General features: G+C 38.4%; 1 protein-coding gene across 1 annotated transcript in view; it reads left to right on the top strand.

Annotated features, from left to right (window-relative positions):
• The window catches only part of PAWR (pro-apoptotic WT1 regulator), a gene marked incomplete at its 3' end in the record, with an annotated part of 79910 nt that overhangs the window by 35122 nt on the left and 19734 nt on the right, over positions 1-25054 (top strand). The window contains exon 2 of the mRNA XM_082310640.1: positions 7546-7674. Within this exon, the coding sequence (XP_082166766.1) occupies positions 7546-7674 (129 nt within the window). The remainder of the gene's footprint in view (positions 1-7545; positions 7675-25054) is intronic.

The following is a 25054-nucleotide window of genomic DNA, read 5'->3' on the forward strand; positions in this document are numbered from 1 at the left end:
AAAATAAATTGCTACAAACTGCATGCTTCAGAGGATAGGATAGTTAGAAATACAGTACACTGATTAACCTGTTTGATCTCCTTTCAGAACATTCCTCAAATGCTGATCTCATCTTTATTTCTTTTTAGAAGTACCGTAGATATACTAGGGAAGAAAACAGGAGTTAGATGCCTTCTATATTACCTGGTCCCATTAAAAGGAATAATTCTGTTTTGAAAATAGCGTGCTAATCTTCTCCAAGATTTGTTTCTCTCGCTGTTTTTCTGGCTTTAAAGAGAAGGGTGCTCAGTCTGTATAGTCTTTATCTACATGACAATACATCTTTCTCTCTTTTGAAGCATTGTTTCTATTTGCTTAGTTTTGGCAGAAGTACATGGCAATGGAAGTCAAAATGATGGTGGTTACAGACATTTTAACTCTATTATCTAACTGTTCTTTGAGTGGCTTTTGTTCAACCATTGTTCCTGGTGGGTGAACTGCTCCCATTTCAGACGGTTTACACACTCTGTAATACCGATATCTGCCAGAATCCTATCTAATACAGGAGCAAGCTTTATAGGAAAAATAGCGTAGGGGGGCTGTAAACTGTAAATCTGTAAAACTGTAAACTGTAAATCTGTAAACTGTGGCTTGTTCTCTATACGTTCAGGATGAGTTCTCTTTTCTGTTCTTGTAATCTGTGATGATTGTTTCCTAACATGTATGGTATGATGCAAACTGAGAAATATTTCTTCTATGAACAGTGCAAATATCCTCAACAATTCTCTCTTTTTCCTCCTGACTGAAACAGGCAAACTTTGTTTTGTCAGGTTTCTCCTGCTCAGCCGCTGGTTTGCAAGATTCATATTAGGTAGGATGCATCATTTCAGAATTGGAATTTAGGATGCTAAGGAGATGAGTTTGGTGACTGACTCCACATTGGAGCAAAATTACTAATTTTGGGGGGGGGGGGGGGGGGTCTGTGTGTGTGTGTGATTTTTGGGAACACTTCTGCAAATTTTAGATTTGTATGTTCAATGCTATTAGTGATTTCTGTGTGCAGAACGTAGTCTTCATTAATGCTACACCATATGTAAACCATCAGCAGAGGAAGGAAAAGACGTGCTGTCACTAGCAAAACTTGATTAGAGCACAGAGGTAGGAAGAGCAGTGGGCAAAATTTCAAAGAGGAGGGGGATGTTTAATTTTGCTCTTCTAGCACATAAAGCTGTGCTATATCTGAAGTCTGGGCCCTGTAGTTCTGGAACTCACGTGGGCTGGAACTGCCTGTGGATCATACCAACAGCAAGAACAGGATTTGGCTGCTTTTCTCTTAGCCCCTTTATTTGCTGTTGGTTTTTATTTTTTTTTTAAGAGCAAGACATTGGTAGTTCTTTTGGATGAGTTGTTATATTCATATAATAATTTCCCCATGGAACAGGCATCAGCAGTTTGGCTTCTTTGCATAAAGATCTTCAGTCACTTCTGCTGTTTGGTACTTATCTTCTTAGATGGTGATCAATCAGAAAAGGCTCTAAGATGCTAACTTTGAGTATAGTATTAAATAGTTTGGTGCTTAATTCTGATAGCTTGCCAATCTGTATTTTTGTGATGTTTTTCTCTTTTCTAGAAGGATTTTAGTAATGCTAGATAGCTTGTCTTTTGCAGTTTCTTCTGCATCCCTGGCATTTTACTCTGTGACTTTAATATTAATATCACGTACTAAGTAGTTAAATTGAGCATTTCCACCAATCATTCTTGACAAACCTTGTGATAAAGGATTTTTTGACGATTAGTTTACATTAAACATTTGACTTCTGAACTCATTCTTGTGGTATGTTTGAAGACAGTGGTGGCCAAACAGTGTATTTTGCTGAATAACAAACTGCAAACATAGCTGCTTTTTGTTATTGTAATCAGGGATAATTGACATTCTGGTGTTGATGTAGTTGATGTTTTACTTAAGGCTTTAAAAGAATTCAAAATACTTTGTTATTTTGCTCTAATACAGCCAAACTTTTTTTTTTCCCCCCAGAAACATTTCTAAGGGGATTTTAAGACTGCAAACTGTATGTGCTCTGAAACATAATTGAGTATACAAAGTAGGCACTTGTAAATTCTCATTATGGGTGAGAAAAGGATAGAGTTCAAACAAAATGTGAATGTGGCTTATAATCACGAATGCTATGAGTTCTGTAGAGCAAGATGTGCATCTCATTGATCTCTAAGTGATGTTCATCTTTTTGGATTGCTTTGTTGGCAGCGTGGTCAAGGATGAGTGCATCCTATGGCTGCAGTCAGCTGTGCTCTTGCCCACCTGCTGGTCACTGACCCATTGCTGCATTGGGGTCTCTTTTGATCTTGGATACCAAAGATTCCTGCCTTTATTCTTTTTGTGGGTTAAAAATCCATGCTTGGGATCATACTAATTGTTGATATTGGACTGCTCTGTTTGGATACGTAGACTTTTAGAAGTGCACAAAGATCATTCAGATAAGGTGTTCGAGTTCAGAATCCTTTTTTGGGCTCTCTTAATGTGGGAATTAAGGTCAAGTATTCTTATAAAAATAAAATCTTTTACTGGGTAATCCATATCTATAAAACTGTTTGTAGGTTTTAGATAGTTCCTATGAATAACGTTAGCGCTTTTCACCTCTATAAGGATATTTTTCAATTTGTAAAGAAAAGCACTTAGGCAAGCTAAACCTGATGAAAGGCTTGCATAGTGAAAAAGATGCAATTTTTCCAATTATACTGTTGTTCTAATAAAAGATTATATTACTGTAAACCCATTTTACTTAAATATTTTGGGTACTGTCTGGACATTGTAGTAAAAGTGTGTTTAAAAAGTATGATTAAAAACAGTGTTTCTGAAGGGGAAAGGTAATGTAATCTCAAATCATTGAGGTTTGGGATTTTTGCTTGGTTTTGCTGTTTATTTTGAGAGGTGATGACAGGTTTGATACTGTGCAAAGAGAGAGGAAGATGGTATTTAACGTATCAGAGCTGTGTGTGGTAAAACGAGGAGGCATTTGGTTCTCAGTGCTGCAGTAAGAAAAGTGATTATAAAGAAATGATGTGTAAAATAGTTGTCTTTTATTTGCAGTCAGGCTTTTCTGAATGATCAACTGAGGGAAAAATAATGTTGATTCCCAAAATGTATTTTGTTGTAGTTAATTGCCTAGTTATATTTTTTTTTTTTCAGAGTTAAAACCAAAATTCTTATATCTTGTTTTGTATTTCTACTGTGGACGTTTTTAGGAAATGTTTACATTTAGTAGAAACCTTTGCACTTTTCCAGCACCTTGATATGAAGTTGTGATAGTGCACTTTGAACTTTTACTAAACATGGGAAATGTCCTTGTGGTAAAATTGATTTTTTTTTTTTTTAATATTTTTTTTAGTTGTTCAAATTTGTTTTGTGAGAATGAGAAGAAGCTTAGATTTGTTTCCTCTTCTAGATCGTTAGCATACTTAAGAAGCTAAAAAAAAAAAGTCAAGATAACTGATGGTGCCTGTGTTGTAGAGATTCTATTTATTGCCCAATGTGAAGTTGAACACGGGGTTTTACTGAGAGTACGTATCTGCTTGCACATCTTGCTGTACTGGTTAAATATCTTATTATCTCAAGTGCTCATCATTTTCAAAAAAGCTGATGTAGCGCAACCATCCGCGGAGTTCTGCGTAATAAATAGTTTGAATGGGCTTGCATCTGGTTCAGGCAAAATCAACTGGGCTAATTAAATCTGCTGAAGCTAACCTGATTGACCTTTCATGAAATGAAGGGGGAAGCTCTTAGGTATGTGCTCGGCCAGCAGAACTGCAAGGCAAAAGCAAGTTGGTGCAGGAAGGGGGATGGGGATAGTGACATTTCGGCTGGGCACCATTTCTTGTGGCGAGAGCAGCTTGTGTACGCGTAGAAACTGATCTTTTGCGTGTAGGAATACCGCTTGTTTTCATGGACAAGACAGTCCCTTCCCAATTTTTGTTTGTTCTTAGCAATGCACAAATGTTTATAGGAGGCAAACCAGTGAATCCTTAGAAATGTTCTTTGTACAATGTTTCCTTAAACTGCAGGCGGGTGGTGGGCTGGAACGCGGGGATATCTTTGTGGCTGTTTCCTTCATCAGTCTGATTCTTTTGAAAGCATCTTATTCTGCTCGTAGTTTCCATACTAGAGGTTTACAGAAAAATGTTTATACTACAGCTTCAAACATGTACTGAAATGCTAGAAAACCTAAAGAATTTCTGTGGATTCCTTATATTAAGATCAGATGTGGGAATGTCACGTTGAATATCTGCTGCACAAAACTCAGATCATTTTAATGGGAAATAAGAATCTGAAATGGTATGTGCCTAGCAGCAAAATAAAAAAACAGGGGGAAGGGAGTGGACAGAGAGAATTCTATAATGGGCCAGAATTACACCTTGGTGGTTACAAGTCCATTTCTCTGCTGTGCTGACAGAGAAGGTAATTACTGCCTTTATGTCTTTTTCAATGACGTGAAACTAGTTTCTAAAGCAAAGTGGTGTATTTGAGAGAAGCCTACAATGCGAGCAACGCAGTGATCCGTCTGATTGAAACGTGCTGTGGGCTGAGGCAGTTTCAGCTGCAGGGCAGTTTGAACAAAAACGGGTTTTAAAGTGTGTGACAACACTTTGTACATTTTTAATTTTTCAATAATAATTAATCTGTCAACTGAAACTTGGCTTTCATTGATTTTTATTACTCTGAAAGTTAGCCTAGAATATAAATAACATTAAGATTAGCAATCTAACTGAAGTTGATGGAGAAGTGCATAAGCCCCAGTAGCCTTCAAAGCAGGTTGTATGTTTCAAATTAGGTTTACATAAACTGTTCCATGCCTGGGAAGAAAACCTTTAACTTTGGAAATACGAATTATTTGGGGGTGTCTAATACCTTTTCATGGTATTGATTTGCAGTCTTTTGTGATCTTGAACCTTCCTGAGAAGAAGGGAAAGGGTGGGAATGGGCATCGCTGGCAAATTCTAACTGAAAATGCTTAGTTTAAAATTTTGTGGCTGGAAATTTCATATCAGATGATGACATTTTGTTCCTGTCCGAAACTGCTAAGAGACTAGTTAGTAGCAGGTGATCTTGCGTCGAAAGAGAGAAGAACATTCTTCCTCACAGATGTAATTGTATTCAGAGAAAAATATTTCTGTGGAATGCTGATGGTCTCTGGAAAGCTTATGAGAAGCATGTATCTGAAGGAGAGAATTTGTGAAGAAAGGAGCACTTGTCTACTTAGTTGCTACAAAGACCTTTTTTTACCTACAGTATTGTAATTTGAGCTTTATGCTCTCCTTAAAGAATGTTGTTCCTTGAAAATGCCAAGCTTTTTTGAGGTGTGTGAAGGTTTCTGGTCTCTTCTGTCTCCAGTTGGTTTTCTCCTACGCTTATTAGAGGCTGCTCTTCCAGACTCATGTCAAACTATCTCTTTGAGTTCATCTGGGATCTTCATTCTCTTACATGAACAATTTGGAGGCTGGAAGAACAATACGAAAGTTTTCCTATTTTTCTAACACAGTATCATTCTTCATCTGCATGACATTAGTCTTAATTTATGGGAGACCTGCTGTGAGCTTCTGAACAAGACAGGTTTTGTAAGAGCTGAAGACCACTGAAATTCTTGTCACGGTAGTGGCTCGTTATTTTTTATTTTGTCCCTTCAGAATGGATTATTGGTATAATGGGATAAATTAGGATACCGAATTAAGCTTACGTTACCAACATTTTTAAGCTTTACAGTTTATAAAAGGTAGAGGATATTGATTTAAAGATCACCTCCTAGAATGTGCTGTGACAGTGTTTTTTAAATGCTCTGTTAAAACTGGACCTGAGAGAACCAAATTAAATATTTTTTAGTTTATAATTATTTTATTTGAAAATACCATTTGTTGAAAGTGTTTTTGAATGTATAATGATTCAGCTGTAACAGTCTTTCAGGTATGCCTTTTCTTAGTGACAGAAGTAGACAGGTCTACATGAATTGCATTAAAATGTTGGTTCGAAGTAGATTGGTGAAATTGCATTAGGATTCTGCCATGAGTGCTACTGTAGAGAATTTAAATGGCCTTTATTCAGCTTCACTTAAGTTCACTTTATTATGTCCACTTTTGGAAACATACACCTTTCTAGTTTGTCAGTTTTCTAGCACTTCTGTCACCACAGTGTTTGCTTTGGAGCAGCCCAAGTTAGTTTTTTATATGCTAGTGTGATTTTTCAGTTAGTAAATAACACTGCTTCTTAAAAAAAATGCTACGTTCCGGCATTCTCATTATATGCTTTTGACTAGTTTTGGGTCCTTTGGGTAAGATAATGTCAGAGATCATCAGTATCTAAGCCTCAGAGGAGTGATTTTTGGTTTTTGTGCGTTAGAAACTTCCATTGAAGCAGTTTGTCATTCATCTTTGTCCTCTTGTAGCCCTGTGTTCTCCTTCTCCGGCTGTTGCACATTCACCTGGAAGCTTTTTCTGATACCTTAGAATGGTTAGTTCCCTGTGTTTTTGTAACTAGGTCTCACACACCTGTTGTTTTCATGCAGAGTGCTGGCAAACAGCTTGTGATGTTATGGTCAATTTTTCTGGAGCTTCATATCTCTTCAAGTTGGTCTTCTAAACATGAGATTGTGTTTTTTTCTTTATGTAAATTTGTACATGATAAACTAATAGACCAATGGAGAGGTAGCTGACTTAGTCCAAAGCTGGCTAAACCCTCACATTTCTACTGTGGCCTCAGCGTGGCTTTAAGCTAGAACAGAGGCAGTGTTACTGATTTTTTTTTTGTATGTTTTATTTTTTGAATTATTTTCCTGTCTCTCACCTGTCAGCAGCCAGTGTTTTAGAAACTTAATCCTTTTGAGTCAAGTATTTCAGTAAATCTAGGATGAAACGTTTGTGATGAAGAACCAAAATGTTATATGTTAGTGTAAATTGTTGGTAATTAATGACTGTGCAACTAATTTAAAAATTACTAATTTTCAATAGAAAATTTTCAAAGATAAAACCAAAAACAGGGAGAGCAAAATTAAGACAGGTGATTCAGTCTGACATTTTAGTCTCGGCAGATGCGTCAAAAAAGGTCAGCTATTGAGTGGAGTACAATTAAGTCTTCCCCCCCCCCCCCCCCCCTTTTCTGTGCTTCCTCAAAATCTCTTATGTAGAGATAAAATTATTGCTTATGACAAATGGGATTGTAAAGTCATTCAGATGGAAGGGACCTCAGGTGTAGTCCACGCCCCTGCTCACAGCTGGTTTAACACTGAACTCGGACAATGTTGCTTAGGGCTTTGTCAAGTTGGATCTTGATTTGATTATTTCTTTTTTTGTGATTAAGAAAAAGCAGTTAGTTGTCAAACTTTAATCTTGTGTTGGAGATACCAATATCCATGAAAATAAAAAACATTTACACATTAATTAAACTTTTCTGAAATATAAAATTAATCTTGAAAAAAGTTACTGGTGCATGAATTTTATGAAATGTGGGAAGTATGTGAAGCAACATACAAAGACTATCTTGTAACTGAAAATTTTTGGTTTTAGAGCCTTGATGAATACGAAGATGATGAAGCAGGGCAGAAGGAGCGAAAGAAGGAGGATGCTATTACCCAACAGAATACGATACAAAATGAGAGTTCCAGTGCAGATACCCCTGGCTCATACTTACTCCAGGTGAGATCTTAACACTTGCTCGTTTTGATAATTTACTTGGTTTTTAAACTCATACTATCTTCTTCTTTGTACTCCTACTTAACAGTAGATTATACCCTATAGAGAAACAAACATGAAATTCAGGAGTTGACACATTACTAAAAACAGACTAAGAGGTTCCATTCCCCAAACTCGACACTACTGAGGCTGGTTTCAGAGAACAGAATCCCTTGTTTCTGCAGGGGCTTTGAAGGTAAAGGTATTGATGTCCACCAAACACTTATTTGGTAAGAGGAAGAGAATCCTGGAGATTCAACGGAAAAATACTTGTAGTTTTAAAAAATTCAATTAATTGGAGGTAAACTTTTCAAATCAGAACTTAATTCCCCAATTTAATTTATTGTCAATTAACAAACTTCTAATTACTGATTCTGGTATTGAACCAAGCACACACACTTAGGGAAAATGCTCCTTGCCCTCTGTGAAACCTCTTCTCCCCTTTTTTGTTCTCCAGTCGCCTCGCCACAGGTTACACTCAGTCCTGCAGCCCTCCCCCTATCAAAACCCTGCCAGTTATGCCCTATAGACCCCTCCTGCATACTATACTACCTGTGGCAGATGTTCTGTCTCTTTCCTTTCGTGCCCTTAGTCTCTTTAGCCAGTCTTGTTTCTTCTTCTCTTTTGTTCCCTAACAGCACGTTCAAACCCAGCTGTACACACTGGGTCCATCTAGCTCTGCCTCTTGCCTCTAACAGAGGCAATAGCACATGCATAGGGAGAAAAATATGCAGGGCAAGCCCATAGTGATAGTTTTCAAACCACCAGTGGGATATCCTGAACCAGAGGGAGCATCACTGAATTTAGTGGGTCTGGATGCACTTTCCTTCTAAAATTTTGCCCAGTCTTTCATATGCTTATAAATGCGTTTAACATTCAGAAGAGCCTAAGGCAAAGAGGTCTACAGCTTAATTACCTGGAATGTGGAGAACAGTCTCCTTTTGTTTAAGTTGAACCTGTCATTTGCCATCTGTTTCCATGTGATTTCACCAAGGTGTCCCAGTGGAAGACATGGGGAACAACTGCTTCCTCTTTGTGTGACCGAGTGCTGCAGAGTGAGCGCAGCACCTCTCAGCTGTCTCTTCTCTAGGCTGAAGAATTCTGTTTTATTTAGTTGTTCCTTGTACAGGAGATATTCAGTAACATTCTGTACTTTTTCCGGTTTGAACTATATTTTATTTGGGATCAGGAAAAAGAACGGAAGAGTTCAGTACCACATGCAACTGTAGAGTGGTTTAATGGTGGGTTTTGTGCTCATTTCTTTCCTGACGATTCCTGATAGTCTGCCTCTTTGTCTGCAGCTGAGCACCGAGCTTACTTTTTTTGTTGTGTGTGTCTACTCTAACTTAACATTTTGGGGTTATCTGTGAGTGATAATAGCCAACTCAGAGGCTGATGTATATGTAAATTTAGAAGCATGTTTACCTTTTTGTCTCACTTTGTGCTTCTGTACACTGAATTTCATCTCCTGTTTCACCTCCCAGCCACTTGCAATAGAGAAGTCCTGCATGTTTTCACAGTTGACCCTCATCTTTTCAGTTCTGAGTAGCATCTCTGGACATCTGGTTCCTGAATATGTTGAAAAGCACAGGTCCCAGAACAGGTTCCCATGGAGCTTCTTTGGGTACTCCATCCACTGCAAAAGCTGGCCATCAAGGCCTACCATTATTTCCTGTCTTTTCACCAGTGATTTATTCACAGAAGGACATTAGCTTATTGCAGCGTGGCTTTATTTCTTTAAGAGGCTTTGGGGAATGCCTTTTTGAAACTCAGTAGGCTGCCAACCAACTTTCTCTTCTGGACATTTTTTCACTTAAAAAACTGTGTTAGATTTGTGAAGCGTAACTATTTTACAAATGCCCTGGTGACTCTTCCATACTATATCATATTTACTCAGTTATTCCCTAATTGTTTTAGACTTACTAGCACCACTTTATTCAGTATAAATATCAAGCTTACTGGTCTATCGTTCTCTCGTCTGCTCTAGAATATGCTTAAAGATAGTGATTATGTTAACCACTGGTACTAGGGCAGTTTTAAGTGAGAGATGATATACGATCTTGAGTAGTTTGGCTGTTACATTTTTCAGTAACGTCAATAGTTCCTTCAGAGCTCAAGGAGTAAATACCTTCTCATTCTGGCACTTAGCTTTTATTTTTTTCTTTTCTCCATTTTGTTAATTTGTTTTTAAGTTCTACCAGCACTTCTATTTGAAACAGACCCTTTGAGTCTTCCATGAAGAAGTACTCTGACCGAGACCTTTACCATGCTATTCCATGGTGAACACCAGCAAAAATATTTCTGCAGAGAAACTGTCTCTGAGCATACCTCTTAAAACTTGATCTATTGTCTTTGCAGATTCTTTGGCAGGATTCCTCATTCTGAAATGTTTTTTATACTTTTTTTCCAAGTTGTTTGTTAGACTCTTTCTTATTGTGTTCACTCTGTTTTCATTTCTTCAACAAATATTCTGAAAGTTGTCACGTTTCGTTTCCCCCAGTGGTATTATTACATAACGCTTTGGCTATATTCCCACGCCTCTGTTTTTTTCATCCATGTTTTCTATTCTTCTTGACCAGCAATCTCAGTTTCTATTTAGCAGGCTGTCTCTATTAATTGTATCCTACACGGTTCCAAGTTTGTCACCTCTGCATTCAAACAGGCGCTACTTCTTTGTTGACAGAGCACAGCAGGGGTGTCCTGTCACTGACAATACAGAAGAGAGTCCTGGTCCTCAGATCTGGCAAAGACCCAGGATGGCACATGTACAGAACAGATGGAACCGTAGAAAGTTGTAGCTGCTAAGACTTAATCAGTTTGTTATTGACTCTGTCAACTCGCGTTTTATGAGAAGACTTAGGACTTGCCCAATTTGAACAGAATTAGACACCAGTGTTATTTCAGCTCTGATGACTTAGTTTCCTTTTGTTTCTCCTCAGTGCAACAGTTAAGCCTAATTCTGTTCTTAAAAGTAGAGCTGGTTTTAGATCTAAGAATTCAGTCAGTTCTAGTTGCCATTGACCAATAGTTATTCTAGTTGTATCTACTAAGCAGAATAAATACATTTCTGTAGTTAGACATGTTCACTGACTTGTCCATTCTATTATCATTTTATGAAATTTGTAAGTGTATAATTACTGTGACATTTATATGGGAAACAAGACAGTTAATATTGACTTCATGTATGATGGACAAATATGTTGCTGAATAATGTTTTGTTTCCAATCCTTAACCTGCTCTTTCGGTTCTGTTTTAACATTGTCAGACGTTGCTGTTCTGCTCATGGGCAAATGTACGGTTTTTGAAAACTCTGGCTGAATTTGAAGTCCTTGATGCAAACCAGAGAGATATGAGATTTGTTTAAGACTAGATCTAAAAATATACCAGACCCGAGAGTGTTTTCCCTGAAGCAGAACTATTTGGCTGAAATCAGCTTCTCAATTTTATATTGGATATGTGGAAGCTGATAGGTCTGGCAACATTATAAACATTGAAAAAAAATTACAATCAAAACTGTTACTTAACTTTAGCAAAAGATGGTGTGGAAAGCCACGCTTCACCAGGTGAATCAACACTGAATCCACTCCCAGACACAAGTGTTACATCTGGCTCTGACTTCCTTGCTTGATTTCCTACTATTTTTAATGCTGCAATTCAGTGGTTCTCAGCTTGTGAGTCACAGTGCTGTGGACTACTCATTGATGTGTACAGGGATGCACACTGAGAGTGAGAAGTTATATGTAATGAAGCTTAGAGCTCTTACAAATTAGCTAAAAATTTGTAGTGCTAAGGACAAGCATAGTTAAAGTTAAGACTTTAACTAGGAATCAGCGGAGTCTGACAATTATGTAAATGTAGCTGTTGCTTAGCAGAGATGGTAAAATTAAAAATACTGCAAAACTATTTGATAGCAATGTCTTTCTTGCAGTTGGACAGAAATGATATTATGTTCAGGGTAATGAACGTCTTCTCTTACTTGAAAGTGTTAGTAAGTACACAATACAAAGATAACTTGCATAAAAAAACCCTACAAAATTTGACTGGAAAAACGATTAGTTTACAGATTATTTTTTTTTTAAGTTTCTTAGAATACTAGCTGGAAAAATGCTACTATTCTGCTAATGCCCGAAAAACCCCCACCAAAAACCACCATATGCAAGGCCTTAAATTTTGCATCAAAGTATTCAGGTTGTGCTGATACCATGGTCACCTGCCTCCTGGAATTCAGTTGGTTGGGGAATATCTTAGGAGACCAGATGCACAAATATGTGCCTTTCTTGGTTCCAATCCTGTGGCAGTATGGTTAACATAACTTCTGTGTCATTATAGAAGTGATATCTGACCGTGATAGCATGTTGTGGTGTCTGTATTACTTTGTGGTGTTCTTGGAAAACTGGAGAGTGAATTAGGAAGGCTGAGAAGATTAATCCGAAGTCAACACAAAGCCGCCTTAGTGGGAGACACGTGTAGGTCCTCCATCTCTTAAAAACTTTAAATCACAACTGGCTGTTTTTCTGTAAATGATGCCAAAATCACAGAGAACAGTCATTCTCAACGTCTTGGAAGGAGCTTGAAGTCCTTTGCTTCATTTTATCTTTGGTTCCTTTGTGCTCACATTTTATTTCAAATGTTGTAGCATCTGTGAATGCTAGTTCATAGAATTATAAAATGTCCTGAGTTGGAAGGGACCCACAAGGATCATCGAGTCCAACTCCTGTCCCTGCATAGGACAACCCCAAAATTCACACCATATGTCTGAGGGCATTGTCCAAATGCTTCTTGAATATTGTCAGGCTTGGCACCATGACTGCCTCCTGGGGGAGCCAGTTCCAGTGCTCCACCACCCCCTGGGTGAAGAACCTTTTCCTTATGTCCAACCTAAACCTCCCCTGGCATATCTTCCTGCCATTCCCTCCCATCCTATCATTGGTCGTCAGGGAGAAGAGATCAGCGCCTGCCCCTCCTCTTCCCTTTGTGAGGAAGCTGTAGACTGTGATGAGGTCTCCCCTCAGTCTCCTCTTCTCCAGGCTAGTTGCTGTGCTGTGTACTGTATGAACACACCGCAAAAAATTTCATCAGCTGTGAACCGTCTGACATTTAAGTGTAAGATATGGGAATAGTTCAGTAAATATGTATTGGCAAAAGCACCAAGAAACAACAAGGTATTTGAGATCTTCAGAGTTGTTTTTGACATTGGCATGGGGATAGGGTTTACCGTGTTCTGGATGTGTACTTTTCTCCCCACTGATGACAAAAAGGGTCTCGCTAGATCAGATGTAGGCATCTAAAATTAGATGGGCTGAATCTTTTCCTCTCCCTGGCAAACTTGGACCAAGCATGTCAGAATGATTTTTGCTGCTAAGATAACTTGCAAATAGGGATCAATTAGAGAGAGTCTGAGATACCGATTTTTGTGCCTGTAAGCATGAAAAGGGGAAGTTCTCAGTTACTCAGATAATGAGGTTCAACCTTTGTGAAATAAATACTCTGAATCCTTCGAGTGAAAGGTAATGATTTATAAAAATGAGAATTATTTAGAGTATCCTGCTGTAAAAAAGGAATGCTGATCTTTATTATTGTCACACAGAAGCAAAATTTGTCCAGTGTATTTCTTAATTCCAAGTTAAGAAACCGCAGATCATAACCATCACAGTTATCAGTACCTTTTGTGTCTGGAATGACTGCCGAAGATCTCTCTACGGTCACCTGCTAGAAACCTGCTTTTGGATTTGTGTTGTGGGCATGAAACTGGTAGGGGAATTTCGCTTCTCAGGTGTTGTGAAGCCTGGTACCCCAGTGGGAACCATGACTCGCTCTTTTTGTTAAGCAAAACTAACTGTTTTGCTCTACCTGATTGCATGTTACGTGCTGCTGCGAAGCCCAGGACCTCATGCAAGACCCTGGCACTCTAGTTAGAAATTGCGATCATCTTGTTCCAGCCATTAATTTGTTTTATTCTCTGCAAGAGATTAGCTTATGATAGATGCTTGGATAATTATTCTGTTTAGTGTAGGAATTACCCGGTATCTTTGAAAGTATCCTTCTCGTTGATTGGAGGTGAGGATAGGATGAAATGTCTACATAATCAGCATTCAGCTAATGGTATAATCATAAAATTGTGCCACAGCAGATTGGGTTCATCGTAGTTAACTTCAGTAGTGAATAGGTTAGATGGCTGGTGAAGTCATCTAAGCTTGATTTATTATCATGGCCATTTAGTTATGACTTGTGCATTTAGTCATAACTCATCCAAGAGGCTATGAAAATTGAAGGAAAACCACATCTGATCTTTTTTTAACCTTTTGTTCTAAAAAAAGCTTAATGTTTCACCAGAACATTGCAGGCAATTCTAAAAGGAATGCGGTCCGAAGATACTCCCACAGAAGTGCTCTGGTGCAGTTCTGGTGGCTTAAACACCATCCTTTACTTTAGATGTGACCCAACACGTTGAAATTTTCTGAAGCAGTGATGTACCCCGGTGTTACAAAGCTGTAAATGTTTAATAGAGGCACCTTATAAGCTATGCTGAAAGCAGTAAATAAAATGAGGTTAAGGAATAAAAGTCTCTGGTGACTCTTAGCTGTGTGACAAACTGCGAGGAATGCGGGGAACTGAAGGATTACGTGCATCTCCATTAGGAAACAGAGCCGAAAACCTGCTTGACACAAGCTTCCCCAGAGTCTTGTACTTGAATCTTATGCCAAGAATATGCTGCCAAATAAGCTTCTTAACTTGTATTGTAGTTTATACTTGTCTATTTTGCATTTCCTGGCTTTTTATTTTGCACAGCAGTGTAATGTCATAGAGCACCATTTCACAATTACTTTCATTATCCAAAGTATGTGGTAATGATACTCATATCTATTCATACCTGCCCACAACTTTTCAAAGACCTTTTGCATCTAGGTTTCATGTAGTTCTTGCAAAGAAGAACTATGTGCGTGCATTCAAGAGTAATAATTCATCTTTTATTAGTCTGTTGCCATGATGTTACTTTGTGTTAATTTCTGTCCATAGAAAAAAATCAGTTGTGCTACAGGGCATGCCCAAATGTATTAAGACATGTTTTATTTTTTTATGCTATATTTCTTCAGATGTTAGGCCAAGTATTATTTTACATAATGTGATTATATTATTGGTATTGTTTTAAAAAGAAAGTAAATAAAATGTGATTAAAACACAGAAATATGTAAAGTAGGAGGAGCTGGGTTTGACGATATGAAGTTGTATGTAATTCTGCAAAATCGGATAGTAAGACTGATATTTGATGGTGAAGTTACCGGATAATACTGATCTTGGGTTTTTTATTTGCTGATTAACATGATCCATCTCATGGAGGTGGTATGAAAACAGTTGTCAGTATTCACAAAGCACTTAGGCAATAATAGTGAATGCAATAGACTCATGAAGAAATTTTATTGTGTGTCTAAGAAGGATCCCATAAAAAGGGGTTAAAAAGTTTCAAAATCAATATAGTTTCATCTGAAGTTTCATTCTTGTGTACAGTATTTCTAAAGTGAGTGACATCAGTTGCCGGGAGTTTGCTGCACTGTACAGCTCATGCCATGAACCAGGTGCTTCAGATGTTTAACTGCCGTGCTTGGCAAGGCTTGGGAGACCCAGCTTATTCCTGCGGTCCGTATAAGGAAAACGGGAACACAGGAATTCCGTCTTTCCTTGATCACGTACGGTCAGGCCATCACTCCAGTAGTTTCTAGCAATACTGGGCGCGTATTCAGTGCAGTTTGAGTATGTGAATAGCATTAAATAAGGCACGGTGGCCACTTCGTGAAAAACAAGCCAACGCAAAATACTGAATGCTACTTGCCGAGTACTCTGTGTTGCACGTCAGAGTTCTTGCTGAAAAATACATCGTGTAATGATGTCAGGAAAGATAGTATCATAATGCATGTAGTTGTAAGAATTTGAATGAAAGTTGCGTAAGTCAACAACGTTCTGAATTGTTCTTAACTGGTTGACTTTGCAGCCTTAATTTTCTTTAATTGAGTTTTGTCTGTATTATTGGAACTGGAAAAAAATCCGCTCCATGTAGTAACTTTGTAATTAATCCGCAAGGTAACTTCTCTGAGTTTAGGAGTAATAATGTTGCATGGTGGTCTTGTGTGGTATAACTGGAGGCTTTAAAGACACCAAGTGAATTGTTTTGCAAAAATGAGATTTCTAGTTCTTAGTTAAATTGTGTGTGTGTGTGTGTTTTTTTTTTTAATAGAAACTGAGTTTTGAAACAGTGGAGTCCGGATTTCTCAGCTGAATGGGCTGTGTAACAGACATTGTTGTAGCAGCATAGGTTTCTCTGCCAAAATCCTCCTCCTCTTCTCTCATGTGAGCAAATTTAGTATATGTGTGCTGATGTGTAGTGCTGCTGATCCATGCATGTTCAGTGGGTTTTACCTTCCCAAAGGATCTGCACATGCTCAGCAAAACTGATTCAGCTATATTGTGCATGCACTACCTAATACTGCTGCTTTCGGAAAGTGCTTACAAGTGAAATCGTGGTCCCGTTTGCCCCAAGAAATCAGGAAGCGGAGAGCCAGCGGTTACTCATGTGAGACCGAAGGGAGAGCGGGTGGCTGTGAGCTGCTGTGAGCCAGGTGAAGTCGTTCTGGCCGGCTACATGTAGCCTTGAGGCTGCAGGTTGGGCACCCCTACTTTGAGTCATCGGACTTCTGCTCTTGTGGAGAAATACTGATACACAGTTACCAACGTTTGTCTTCATAACAACTGATCAAAAAGAGAAATCTTTGTGGAAGGTGTCATTTGTGTTCAGTGCCTGGTCATCATCAGCATAAATTTGATTACTTTTGACAAGCAAACTTTGCTTTTCTCAGAAAGAAATACAAAATGAAGAACACTTTTAACGTCTGTGTTCAGTAAAGTTTAATTTAGTGGATAAGTGGTTTAAGCTTAAAATTTTGTTTCAGGAATACTTTTTATTCCTGGTAAATAAAGTTAAATGTACCCATGAAGTCTCTTATAATGAATTCTCAGTTTTGTGTGCCTATGCACATGTTCAGCTATTCATCATAGGACCCGCATGAAAACTAAAACTGGATCAAGCCTGGATCTGTGAAGGCAAGGTGGTGTGGAGGCTTCTTACTCCTGCTTTAGATTCGTGGTGGTGCCTGAGAACTGCAGGGGCTGCACAGCCGGCTCTTCGGGTGCTTTTCAAATCCTTGTGCCATCCAAGTGGGAAGCAAAGTGTGCTTTTATTATGATTTCTTTCTTGTAGTATCTCTTAAGTTCAGTTGTGATCCTTCCATTACGTTTTTTTTTTTTTCTTTGTTTACTTCTCTTCCTTACCTACAGCTCTTGCTGCTATGTAGTCAGCCTATAGGAGCAGGCATTTGTTTCGTTGTTGTAGTGTTGGTTTCTTTCACAGTTGAGTTCATGAAGCTATGTTCCAGAATTGCATAAGCTGGTGTGTTAGCTGGTATTACACTGGTTTGGAGCTTTTATATGGCCAGAAGGAATAGGAAGCAGTTTCTCAAATTCCCAGCTAATATGTTGAGCAGTCAGCAGGGGCCTCACGTGAAGGAGTTCATTTTCTTTCCCACATGCTTTCTTTTTTGGACTGGCATCACTTTTTACCTCAGCTAACAGAATGCTGGTTTGAAAAGATTGTTTTATCTTTGAAAGTGGCAATATGGAAATTCTGTTCAGCTGTCAAAAACGATGATGTCTAAGTGGGTATCTCCTCCCAGTCTTCTCTTAAAATTTCTTGGGGGGGGGGGGGGGTGTGGTGATTCTGTAGGGTATAATGATACACTGTAGCTGAGGTTTCTGTGGGAAGAAGAGTCCTCTGGTAAATACAAATTTATTGAAAAAGGAAGGACTTCCTAACATATCTGCTTGTACAAATAAATGACACAGCCTGACTGATGTCAAAAGCTTCTGTAAGTTAAAGTAATACTGATTCCTGCACTTTTCTGCTCTTCTATTCTAGAGACAGAATTTTAGTTAATGCTGTTTTCATGACAGGAACAAGTCTTGAAGCCTAGATAAATGAAGTTGTAAGCACTTGAGGTGTGTGCATAGAGGAGAAAGGACACTGTTCTGCTAGAACCTGCATGGACCAAGGGGATCCCTGCTGAGCGTGTGCAAGGTGGAGAGAGGAGAAGACTTACTGATGCAGAAAGATGAACAAAAACTTGTGCAGCTCTACAGAAATGTACACAGCAACATTTGTCAAACGTTTTTATAATGTGGATCACACATTTGTGTTATTCATACTAAGTTAGAGAATAACACAGCGGTAGTTACTCAGATGTGCTTTTGTGTTTAGAAGCTGCATATTCCAGTTCCATAGTGGTGTGAGGATGGAGGAGGAGCCTGCTTCTCTGTGTCCTTGTAGTCTAGTGTAATTAATGTGATGGCTCAGGAGGGAGGAGGAATCCGGAATTCAGAGTTGTTTGGTGGAGACAGTCTGACTAAATTTATACTGCTAAGGAGAGTAAGACCTGGGTGTGAGCTCCACCACGGCACTGCTGATAGAGCCTATGGCTTAATTATTAGCAAGGTTTTCTGGCATGAGTTTTGGTTCATGCTACCTAATGCTCTCCTGTATCATACCTGGGGACTGTTTGAGGAATAATGTGCCAGGAACCAGTTCTTGCATGTAGCATGAACATCACAGCACCAGCTTTGGCTGCGTTTGCAGTGCTATGAGGACATTACTAGCCTTTGCTAGCTCAGGAACAGCTGCATGACCTTAATCAACATGCTGGGGTGTGCAACACAGACCTAGGTTTCATACCATGAAAGCACCACTTTGGGCTGTAGTTCAGCCCTCACGTTATTTCAGATGCTTTTAACTGGCGGGGAGCCTACAGATTATTATTTCTCAGAAACACCACATGAGACATGAAGGAGACCCACAGTCAAGTGCTTTGGAGTATGGATGTGTTGACTCTGTCACTTGACTGTGGAGTCACAGAGAAGTCTCTGGCTTCTCTGCCTCCATTTACTCTTTTGTTAGTACATCTATCAGGCCCATTCTGCTGGTAAACTCGCCAACAAGGGCCTCTTCCTTCTTTTCTTGGAACCAGCACCTAGTAGAGGTGGTCAGGACGGTTCACTGTTTTAAACTAGTTCTGCTGAAGAAGCTGGTTTTACCACTAGTTATGTTTCTAGTACCTAGTGTGCAAACCACCCTTTAGACAAGTCAACAAGCAGCTCAGCTCTCTAAGGTGAGGTTGAAAAAGTTATAATGCTCTGTAAAGTGTGAGATAAATCCCATCAAGAATAATTTGGAGAAATTTCTGTTTTGTCTGTTTATATGTCTGGGCACAGGCTAGTGTATTTTGAAGGGGCTATGCACATAGCTCTGTACAGGATATTATACTTACACTTGCTATAAAGTACTTCAGCAAATTCTGTTTGTGTTTTCACTGTTATCGTTTCTGTTGTGGCTTTCGTATTGTGATGTAGCTCTTCTGTGACTCAAGATCCTTACAGTACTCTCTCAATTTATCTGAGCCATCAAGGTTTATGCCCATCTGAATTCTGGTGTTGTGGGTTTTTTGGTTTTTTGTTTGTTTGTTTGTTTGTTTTTAAATGCTCTCCTTTCAGCATCAAGTTGTGTGTTTTAGATCCTGTAGTTTTTCCTTATGTGTTGGAGGTGTTCTTCAGGCTGCTGGCAATGGTATTGATTCTTTGTTTTTTTTATGTATGACTGACACATTGAATTTGGGAGCTTTGTGCAAGTATTTCCAAGTTCCCTCTCTCTTCAGGGAATTTTAGGAAGCCTACATTTTCAGTTTACGACTGTGCAGCACTGATCAATGAAGGTCATATGTTGGATAAAGTCACTGTCCTTCTGATAATTTTTCCAGCTCTGCTCTGTCAGTGAGTCACCTGAGATCTAGTCAGGTTTTGTCAGCCTGATCTAATCAGCTTCTTCGAAGCATTTGTTCTGCTAATTGCCTAAGTGCTTGTCCTGAACTCTTGTTCTGGCTCTTTGGGGTCGAATATTGCTTGGTTATACAAATGGAGAATAACGAATGAAGAAAAAACTCTGTTCATATATTTTCATGAGTATTACTGGTTTCCTTATTTTTGGAAGCTGTTTTCTTCTTGATGACACTTGACTTCCCAGGGAGCTGCTTGTTTTACCTGCAGGTATTTCTTTGATTTTTTTTCTCTTTTTTTTTCTTCTCACCTAATGTCCTTGATAGATTTCTTCATTGGTAGGAACTGAGAATACTTACCTTCCTGTTAGATGTCTGATTTGATTCCCTAGATGTTCTTGCAGTGTTTTTCCATGGCCTCCTGGCTCTATGTAAACAGGGGGGTGAGTCATAGTTTCTTTGGCTTCACAGGGATAATGCATATCACTTGCATCCAGGCGTTTTAGCATGTCTATGTTAGTTCTTGTTTGAAGTCCTTATTAATTACATATTAATTAAAGGTAGTAGATGAGGCTGTAAAAAAAATCAGGTTTACATAAGTAAGTGAACAGAAGTAAGGACGCTTAACTTTTCCCTGACTGAAATTTGTTTTTCCAGTCTGTTTTGGGTTGGTCCCCTTTAGCTCACTACACAGGCTGATCACTAGGTAGAAATAATATTTTCACTGTATTTTTTTCACTTTCTCTCATGTTGGTGTCTCCTTTTTTTGAGCAAATTTTCATCTGTAAGTAATAATTTGGTTTATTTTGCTTTACAAGTTATAGGTAATAATCTTGAAACCTCTAGGACATTGTAAACATACTATAGTCTTACTTAAATCACATGACTGTCAATCAACATGAAAACAATGTGCTACAATCTAACAGGAGAAGATACTATATAAAAATACTTATATCTAAGTATGTAATATAAATATAACATCCTTTCCAACCTTAACCATTCTATGATTCTGTGTTGTTAACATCTATTTGAAAGCTGATTAAGAGATACTGGTGAACTATAAGAACTAATAAACTGTAAAGTCCTCCATTTGTTTGTATAAAAATACAAATAGGTTTGTAAACCATATTGGCCAAGAAGTAGCCCAAAAAGTTAGGCATTAGATTTAGTTCGTATTGGCTTTTAGGCAAAGGAGCACCATGAACTTACATATTCTAACGAGTTTTTCTTCATACAAAAACATTCATACCTTTGCAACTATGGAGTTATGTAAGAGCAGATAAAAAAAGTCATGTTAAGATTTTTAAATTCTATTAACATTATATAAAATAAGTCTGACCTAAAATTGTGCCACAGTTTAATAATTGGGGTATCAAAATATTTGATTTTTTTCTTCACAATTCTTCACAATTACTTCTTGGACAAGTAATTAATAGTTGGAATAGCTGGATTTTATCCTGTGATGTAAATAGAGACAGATAATGAGTGTACTACGGAATACTTTTGGGAACACGGTGCAAATATATTTCAGTAGGTTAGGATTGAATGAATGTTTGTGAAGCAGACTTTGCTGCTGCTGCCCGTGCTGCAGCCTGGCTGGCTCTTCTTCGAGGCACTCGGGTGCCTTTGAACCATGCTTCCCACTTGGCTGGGCTCAGAAAGGGCACGCCTGTGTCTGCGGGGTGCGGTGCCCAGGCAGGCTGCGCCTAAGAACGCTTGAGTCGCTTTGCAGGAGCCAGACGAGGCCGGTGCTGAGCTCTAGAGCTCGTAGGTACCCTTGGATCCTGGCAGATTTGGGGAAGAGGCGTTCTTTGCATGGTTGTCTTCATTGCTCCTGATTTCTGGAAAAGCAAAAGTAGCACGTAAACAGGCTCTGTGCACATGTGTATTGGATGTGCAGTACCTCATTGAGGCTCTGCGCTGTCAGATAAAGAGAACTGCAGTGTTTTCATGTAGGGCATCATTCATCCACAGTCCAGAAACACACACATATCACAGAGAATGACATGTTTTCAGATTTCCCTTTTGAAAAAGAAATTGAATAGCTTTTCTCCCCAAAGGGTTGCGTAGTCCAGAGGCAGAAGAGACTGCCTGGAGTCTGAGATGCATGGATTTCATATGCGCTGCATTGAAAGGGCCTGGGAATTCGAAGTCACTCTAGGGAACTGGTAACTTGTGATGCTGTCCTAACTTATTTTTAGGTTACTCTGTATCTGGGGAGGTGTCTTCTCTTTGGATCTTCTGTTTGGTTCTCTCTCTCTCAATAAAAAAAATACAAGCAGATGCTCTAACAGATTACTTATTGAACTTACCTTTATATTTTCTCTTATGGCTTCCTTCTGAAAGAAAGCATCGTCCTTGTATAGACTGTAATGCCATTGCCTTTCCACTTTTATAAATTCCTACTGGAATCAATCAGCCAGCATTTCAGAAATATGTGACCGGAGGGTATATTAACCTTTAATTTCCTCTTTTTAGTGCAGGTAAAGAAACTGTGACTTCCTTTTCCCCGTGACATTTTTTTAGGTCTTGCTTGTGTACATCAACTGCTTCACCCAGAAGAAGTTGTTCTGTATTGCTGATCTGGAATTAGGTATCTGGGTGCCACAATATTAAAATAGTTCTGGCAATTGAATTTTAATCTCCAGAATATCTCCAGAATGTCTTTTTCCTGCTCAAACTTTTATTCTGTGTTATTCATTATGGTGTGTTTTAAAAAGATCAGTTGGATGTAAATTAAACAAGGCTCTTTTAAAATGTGTTTGTTCCAACTTGACAGAGTACAAATCAAAGGAAGATCAAAATACGAAAAATTTTGTCAGGCTATTTAAGAACAGTAGGTCAGCTTTTGGTTTTTTTTAACCATACCAGGTTCCTGTTTCAGTTTATTTTGTAACTGATTAATAGGTGGTGATAACTTCATGCTTTCTTAACAGCTTTAGAAATAAAAGCTCATTTTTAGAATGACTGCTTATAAAAGAGATTTATTGGGTGAACAAAGAGTGTTTAAGGTCATCTCTAGGAAATCCACACCAGGAAAAAAATAAAATGTAATGAATTGTGGAAATAGACGTAAAATCTTGGCAGCTAGAAGAATAAGGGGAGGGGAGGGAGCCTGGGATGGTTTTGTACGTACAGGTGTTCTGTCCAAGTAGAGGTCTAGAAAGTGCACAGCTGTCAGGGGTGCAAGTAGTTGAGTGATACAATTGCTGCTTTAAGAAGCTTGGAAGCACCTTAGAGCGCTTCTGGAGAGAATGGTTGCAGTGGAGATTCGCACACACCCAGCAGTGAAAGCATTTCCATTCAAAGTTGATTTGGTGTTACATTCCATGAAAAGCATGTCTAGAAATTTTCAAATGGTTTACAATCAGGAATGGAAGATAAATGGTGCCTTCATGACTTTGTTGCTCCTGAGAGATGCTTTCTCTCGGCAAATTTCGATGCCTTTCAGTTGTCAAGCATTCAGACGTTATCTCACTTTAATATCTGAATGAAAATTTGTCTGCATTGCAGAAGATACGTAACTGCCATTTCCTTGGAAATGGCAATGTAAAGTTGTACTGAATGTAAGAAGAAAGTAGATGTAGTTAATCAAGATGTGACTCGTGAAGGAGACTGGAGGTAACTTGACTGGCTGGATGGAGAGAGAATCTGCCTGTTCCTTGATATGTAAAAAGGCAAGAAACCCCAGCAGTAGACCTCCTTCCTCCATGCAGTGAAGTTGTATCTGCTCATATCTTGAAGAATGTATAGGAAGCTTTGTAGGAAGCCCATGTTTGCATTGCATATGAAAAAATAAATTGTTTTGATGGCCTAATTTCAGTCAAAATTTAACCTTGCATGTTGCAGGAATATCATCATGTAGTTATGATTTACACTAGTATATAGTCAAATTCTAAAACGCTGCATGTATTCTACATGGCAGTATGTAGACCAGTGTACCCCAGCAGCCTGATTTGATCCAGGCAATTTGCTTTAGTTGTTTGCGAAACTTTTAAGTAGTCTTTCAAGGGATTCCAGTGAACTGTTTTCACAGTCCAGCTGACTCCAGAGTTTGTACATGTTTAAAAACAATGTTTGTTAGTGCATTTTAACTAGTGGATTTGTAATGGTAGGGTTGGTTTAGCATCTGGAAATCTTTGTCAGACACTTGTAAATGCAGACAACTCTATTTATTTAAAGCCTGATGACCAGCTTGTTTATGTAATCTCTGTATTGGCCAGATGAAATACCAAGATGAGCCAGGAGCAGAGAGGGGAGTGAGCAAAGTTGCCTACATCCTCGTTCAACAGAAATTTAACTGGCAGCAAATGGTTTCATTAATGGAAATGGTCTCAGCTGCCTTTTCTGCCGTTACAGGTTCTCTTTCTCTCGTGCAGCGGGTGTGTGTGTGTGTTAGGCTGTGTGGTGAATCAGATGGAGGAGCTCATGTGGAATGAGACAAATTTTTGTTTTTTCCTTGGTTATTTTCACTTAGACCACACCCTGTTGTGCATTAATACATGGCTGCACAAACACTTTTGTAGATGTGAGGAAAAGGGAGCATGACCAGTTTTCTGGAGTAATGCTGATGTATGTCAGTCTGTGGTGTTTTTGAGCTCCCACCTGAGATGGAGCAAGAGCAAGACTACTTAATTGTATACTTTATTAGCGGTACTATATATTGTTAAAAGGTAATGCAAGCTGCCAGAGATCACGTGCAAGAAGTAAAAGTAATTTTAAAGCTGTGTTCTGAATACTGTATTGAAACGAGTGTTTGATTTCAACCCTGGATGAAGAACTGATGTTGTTACAGGTCTTTGGCAGCAATATTTTTCACCAGTATGAAGGAAACCATTAGCATAATTGTTATGGGTTACTTCTTTACTGATTGCTTTTCCCTTCAGGATTTCCACAGACAGTAAAGAGAATTCCTTTTTTAAAGGGAGATGTTGAAATAAACCGATCTCTTCATTCCTTATAAACAATTATTTTGCCAAATCATTCATTTTTATAGTAATTACTAGGTATTTTAAACAGGGGTTAAAACTCAAAGTTTAAAAATATTAAAGAATATAAGCAAGATTTGTAAATTAGTATTAATATACATGCCTGATCATCTGCTTTTAGGTTAATTCTTTGCAGAACAGGACTCTTCCTCCTTTTTCCTTCCCTTTCTTCATTTTCTGCCAACTTTCTCTTCTCCAAAAGTGGTGGAGGAGACAAGATCTTAAATTATAAGAGATGTTTGCCTCATTTTAAGAGCTTTTGAATAGTTGGAAAGCTTAGATTCATTTTTGATTAATAGATGCATAGTGCTGTTTATAGTATAACTACATATATTCCTGTTCCCAGCAACTTTTGGATAAATAACACACAGAAAATAATTTTCATAACATGAGAACAGAGATAAATAATGTTTCCGGTGCTTGCCTGATCACCTTAAAGAATGATTGGTTTGCATTTACATTAGAGATTCCAAAATAATAAAAGACACA

Source organism: Platalea leucorodia (genome assembly GCF_965183815.1).
Source record: "Platalea leucorodia genome assembly, chromosome: 4".
Lineage (NCBI taxonomy): Eukaryota > Metazoa > Chordata > Aves > Pelecaniformes > Threskiornithidae > Platalea > Platalea leucorodia.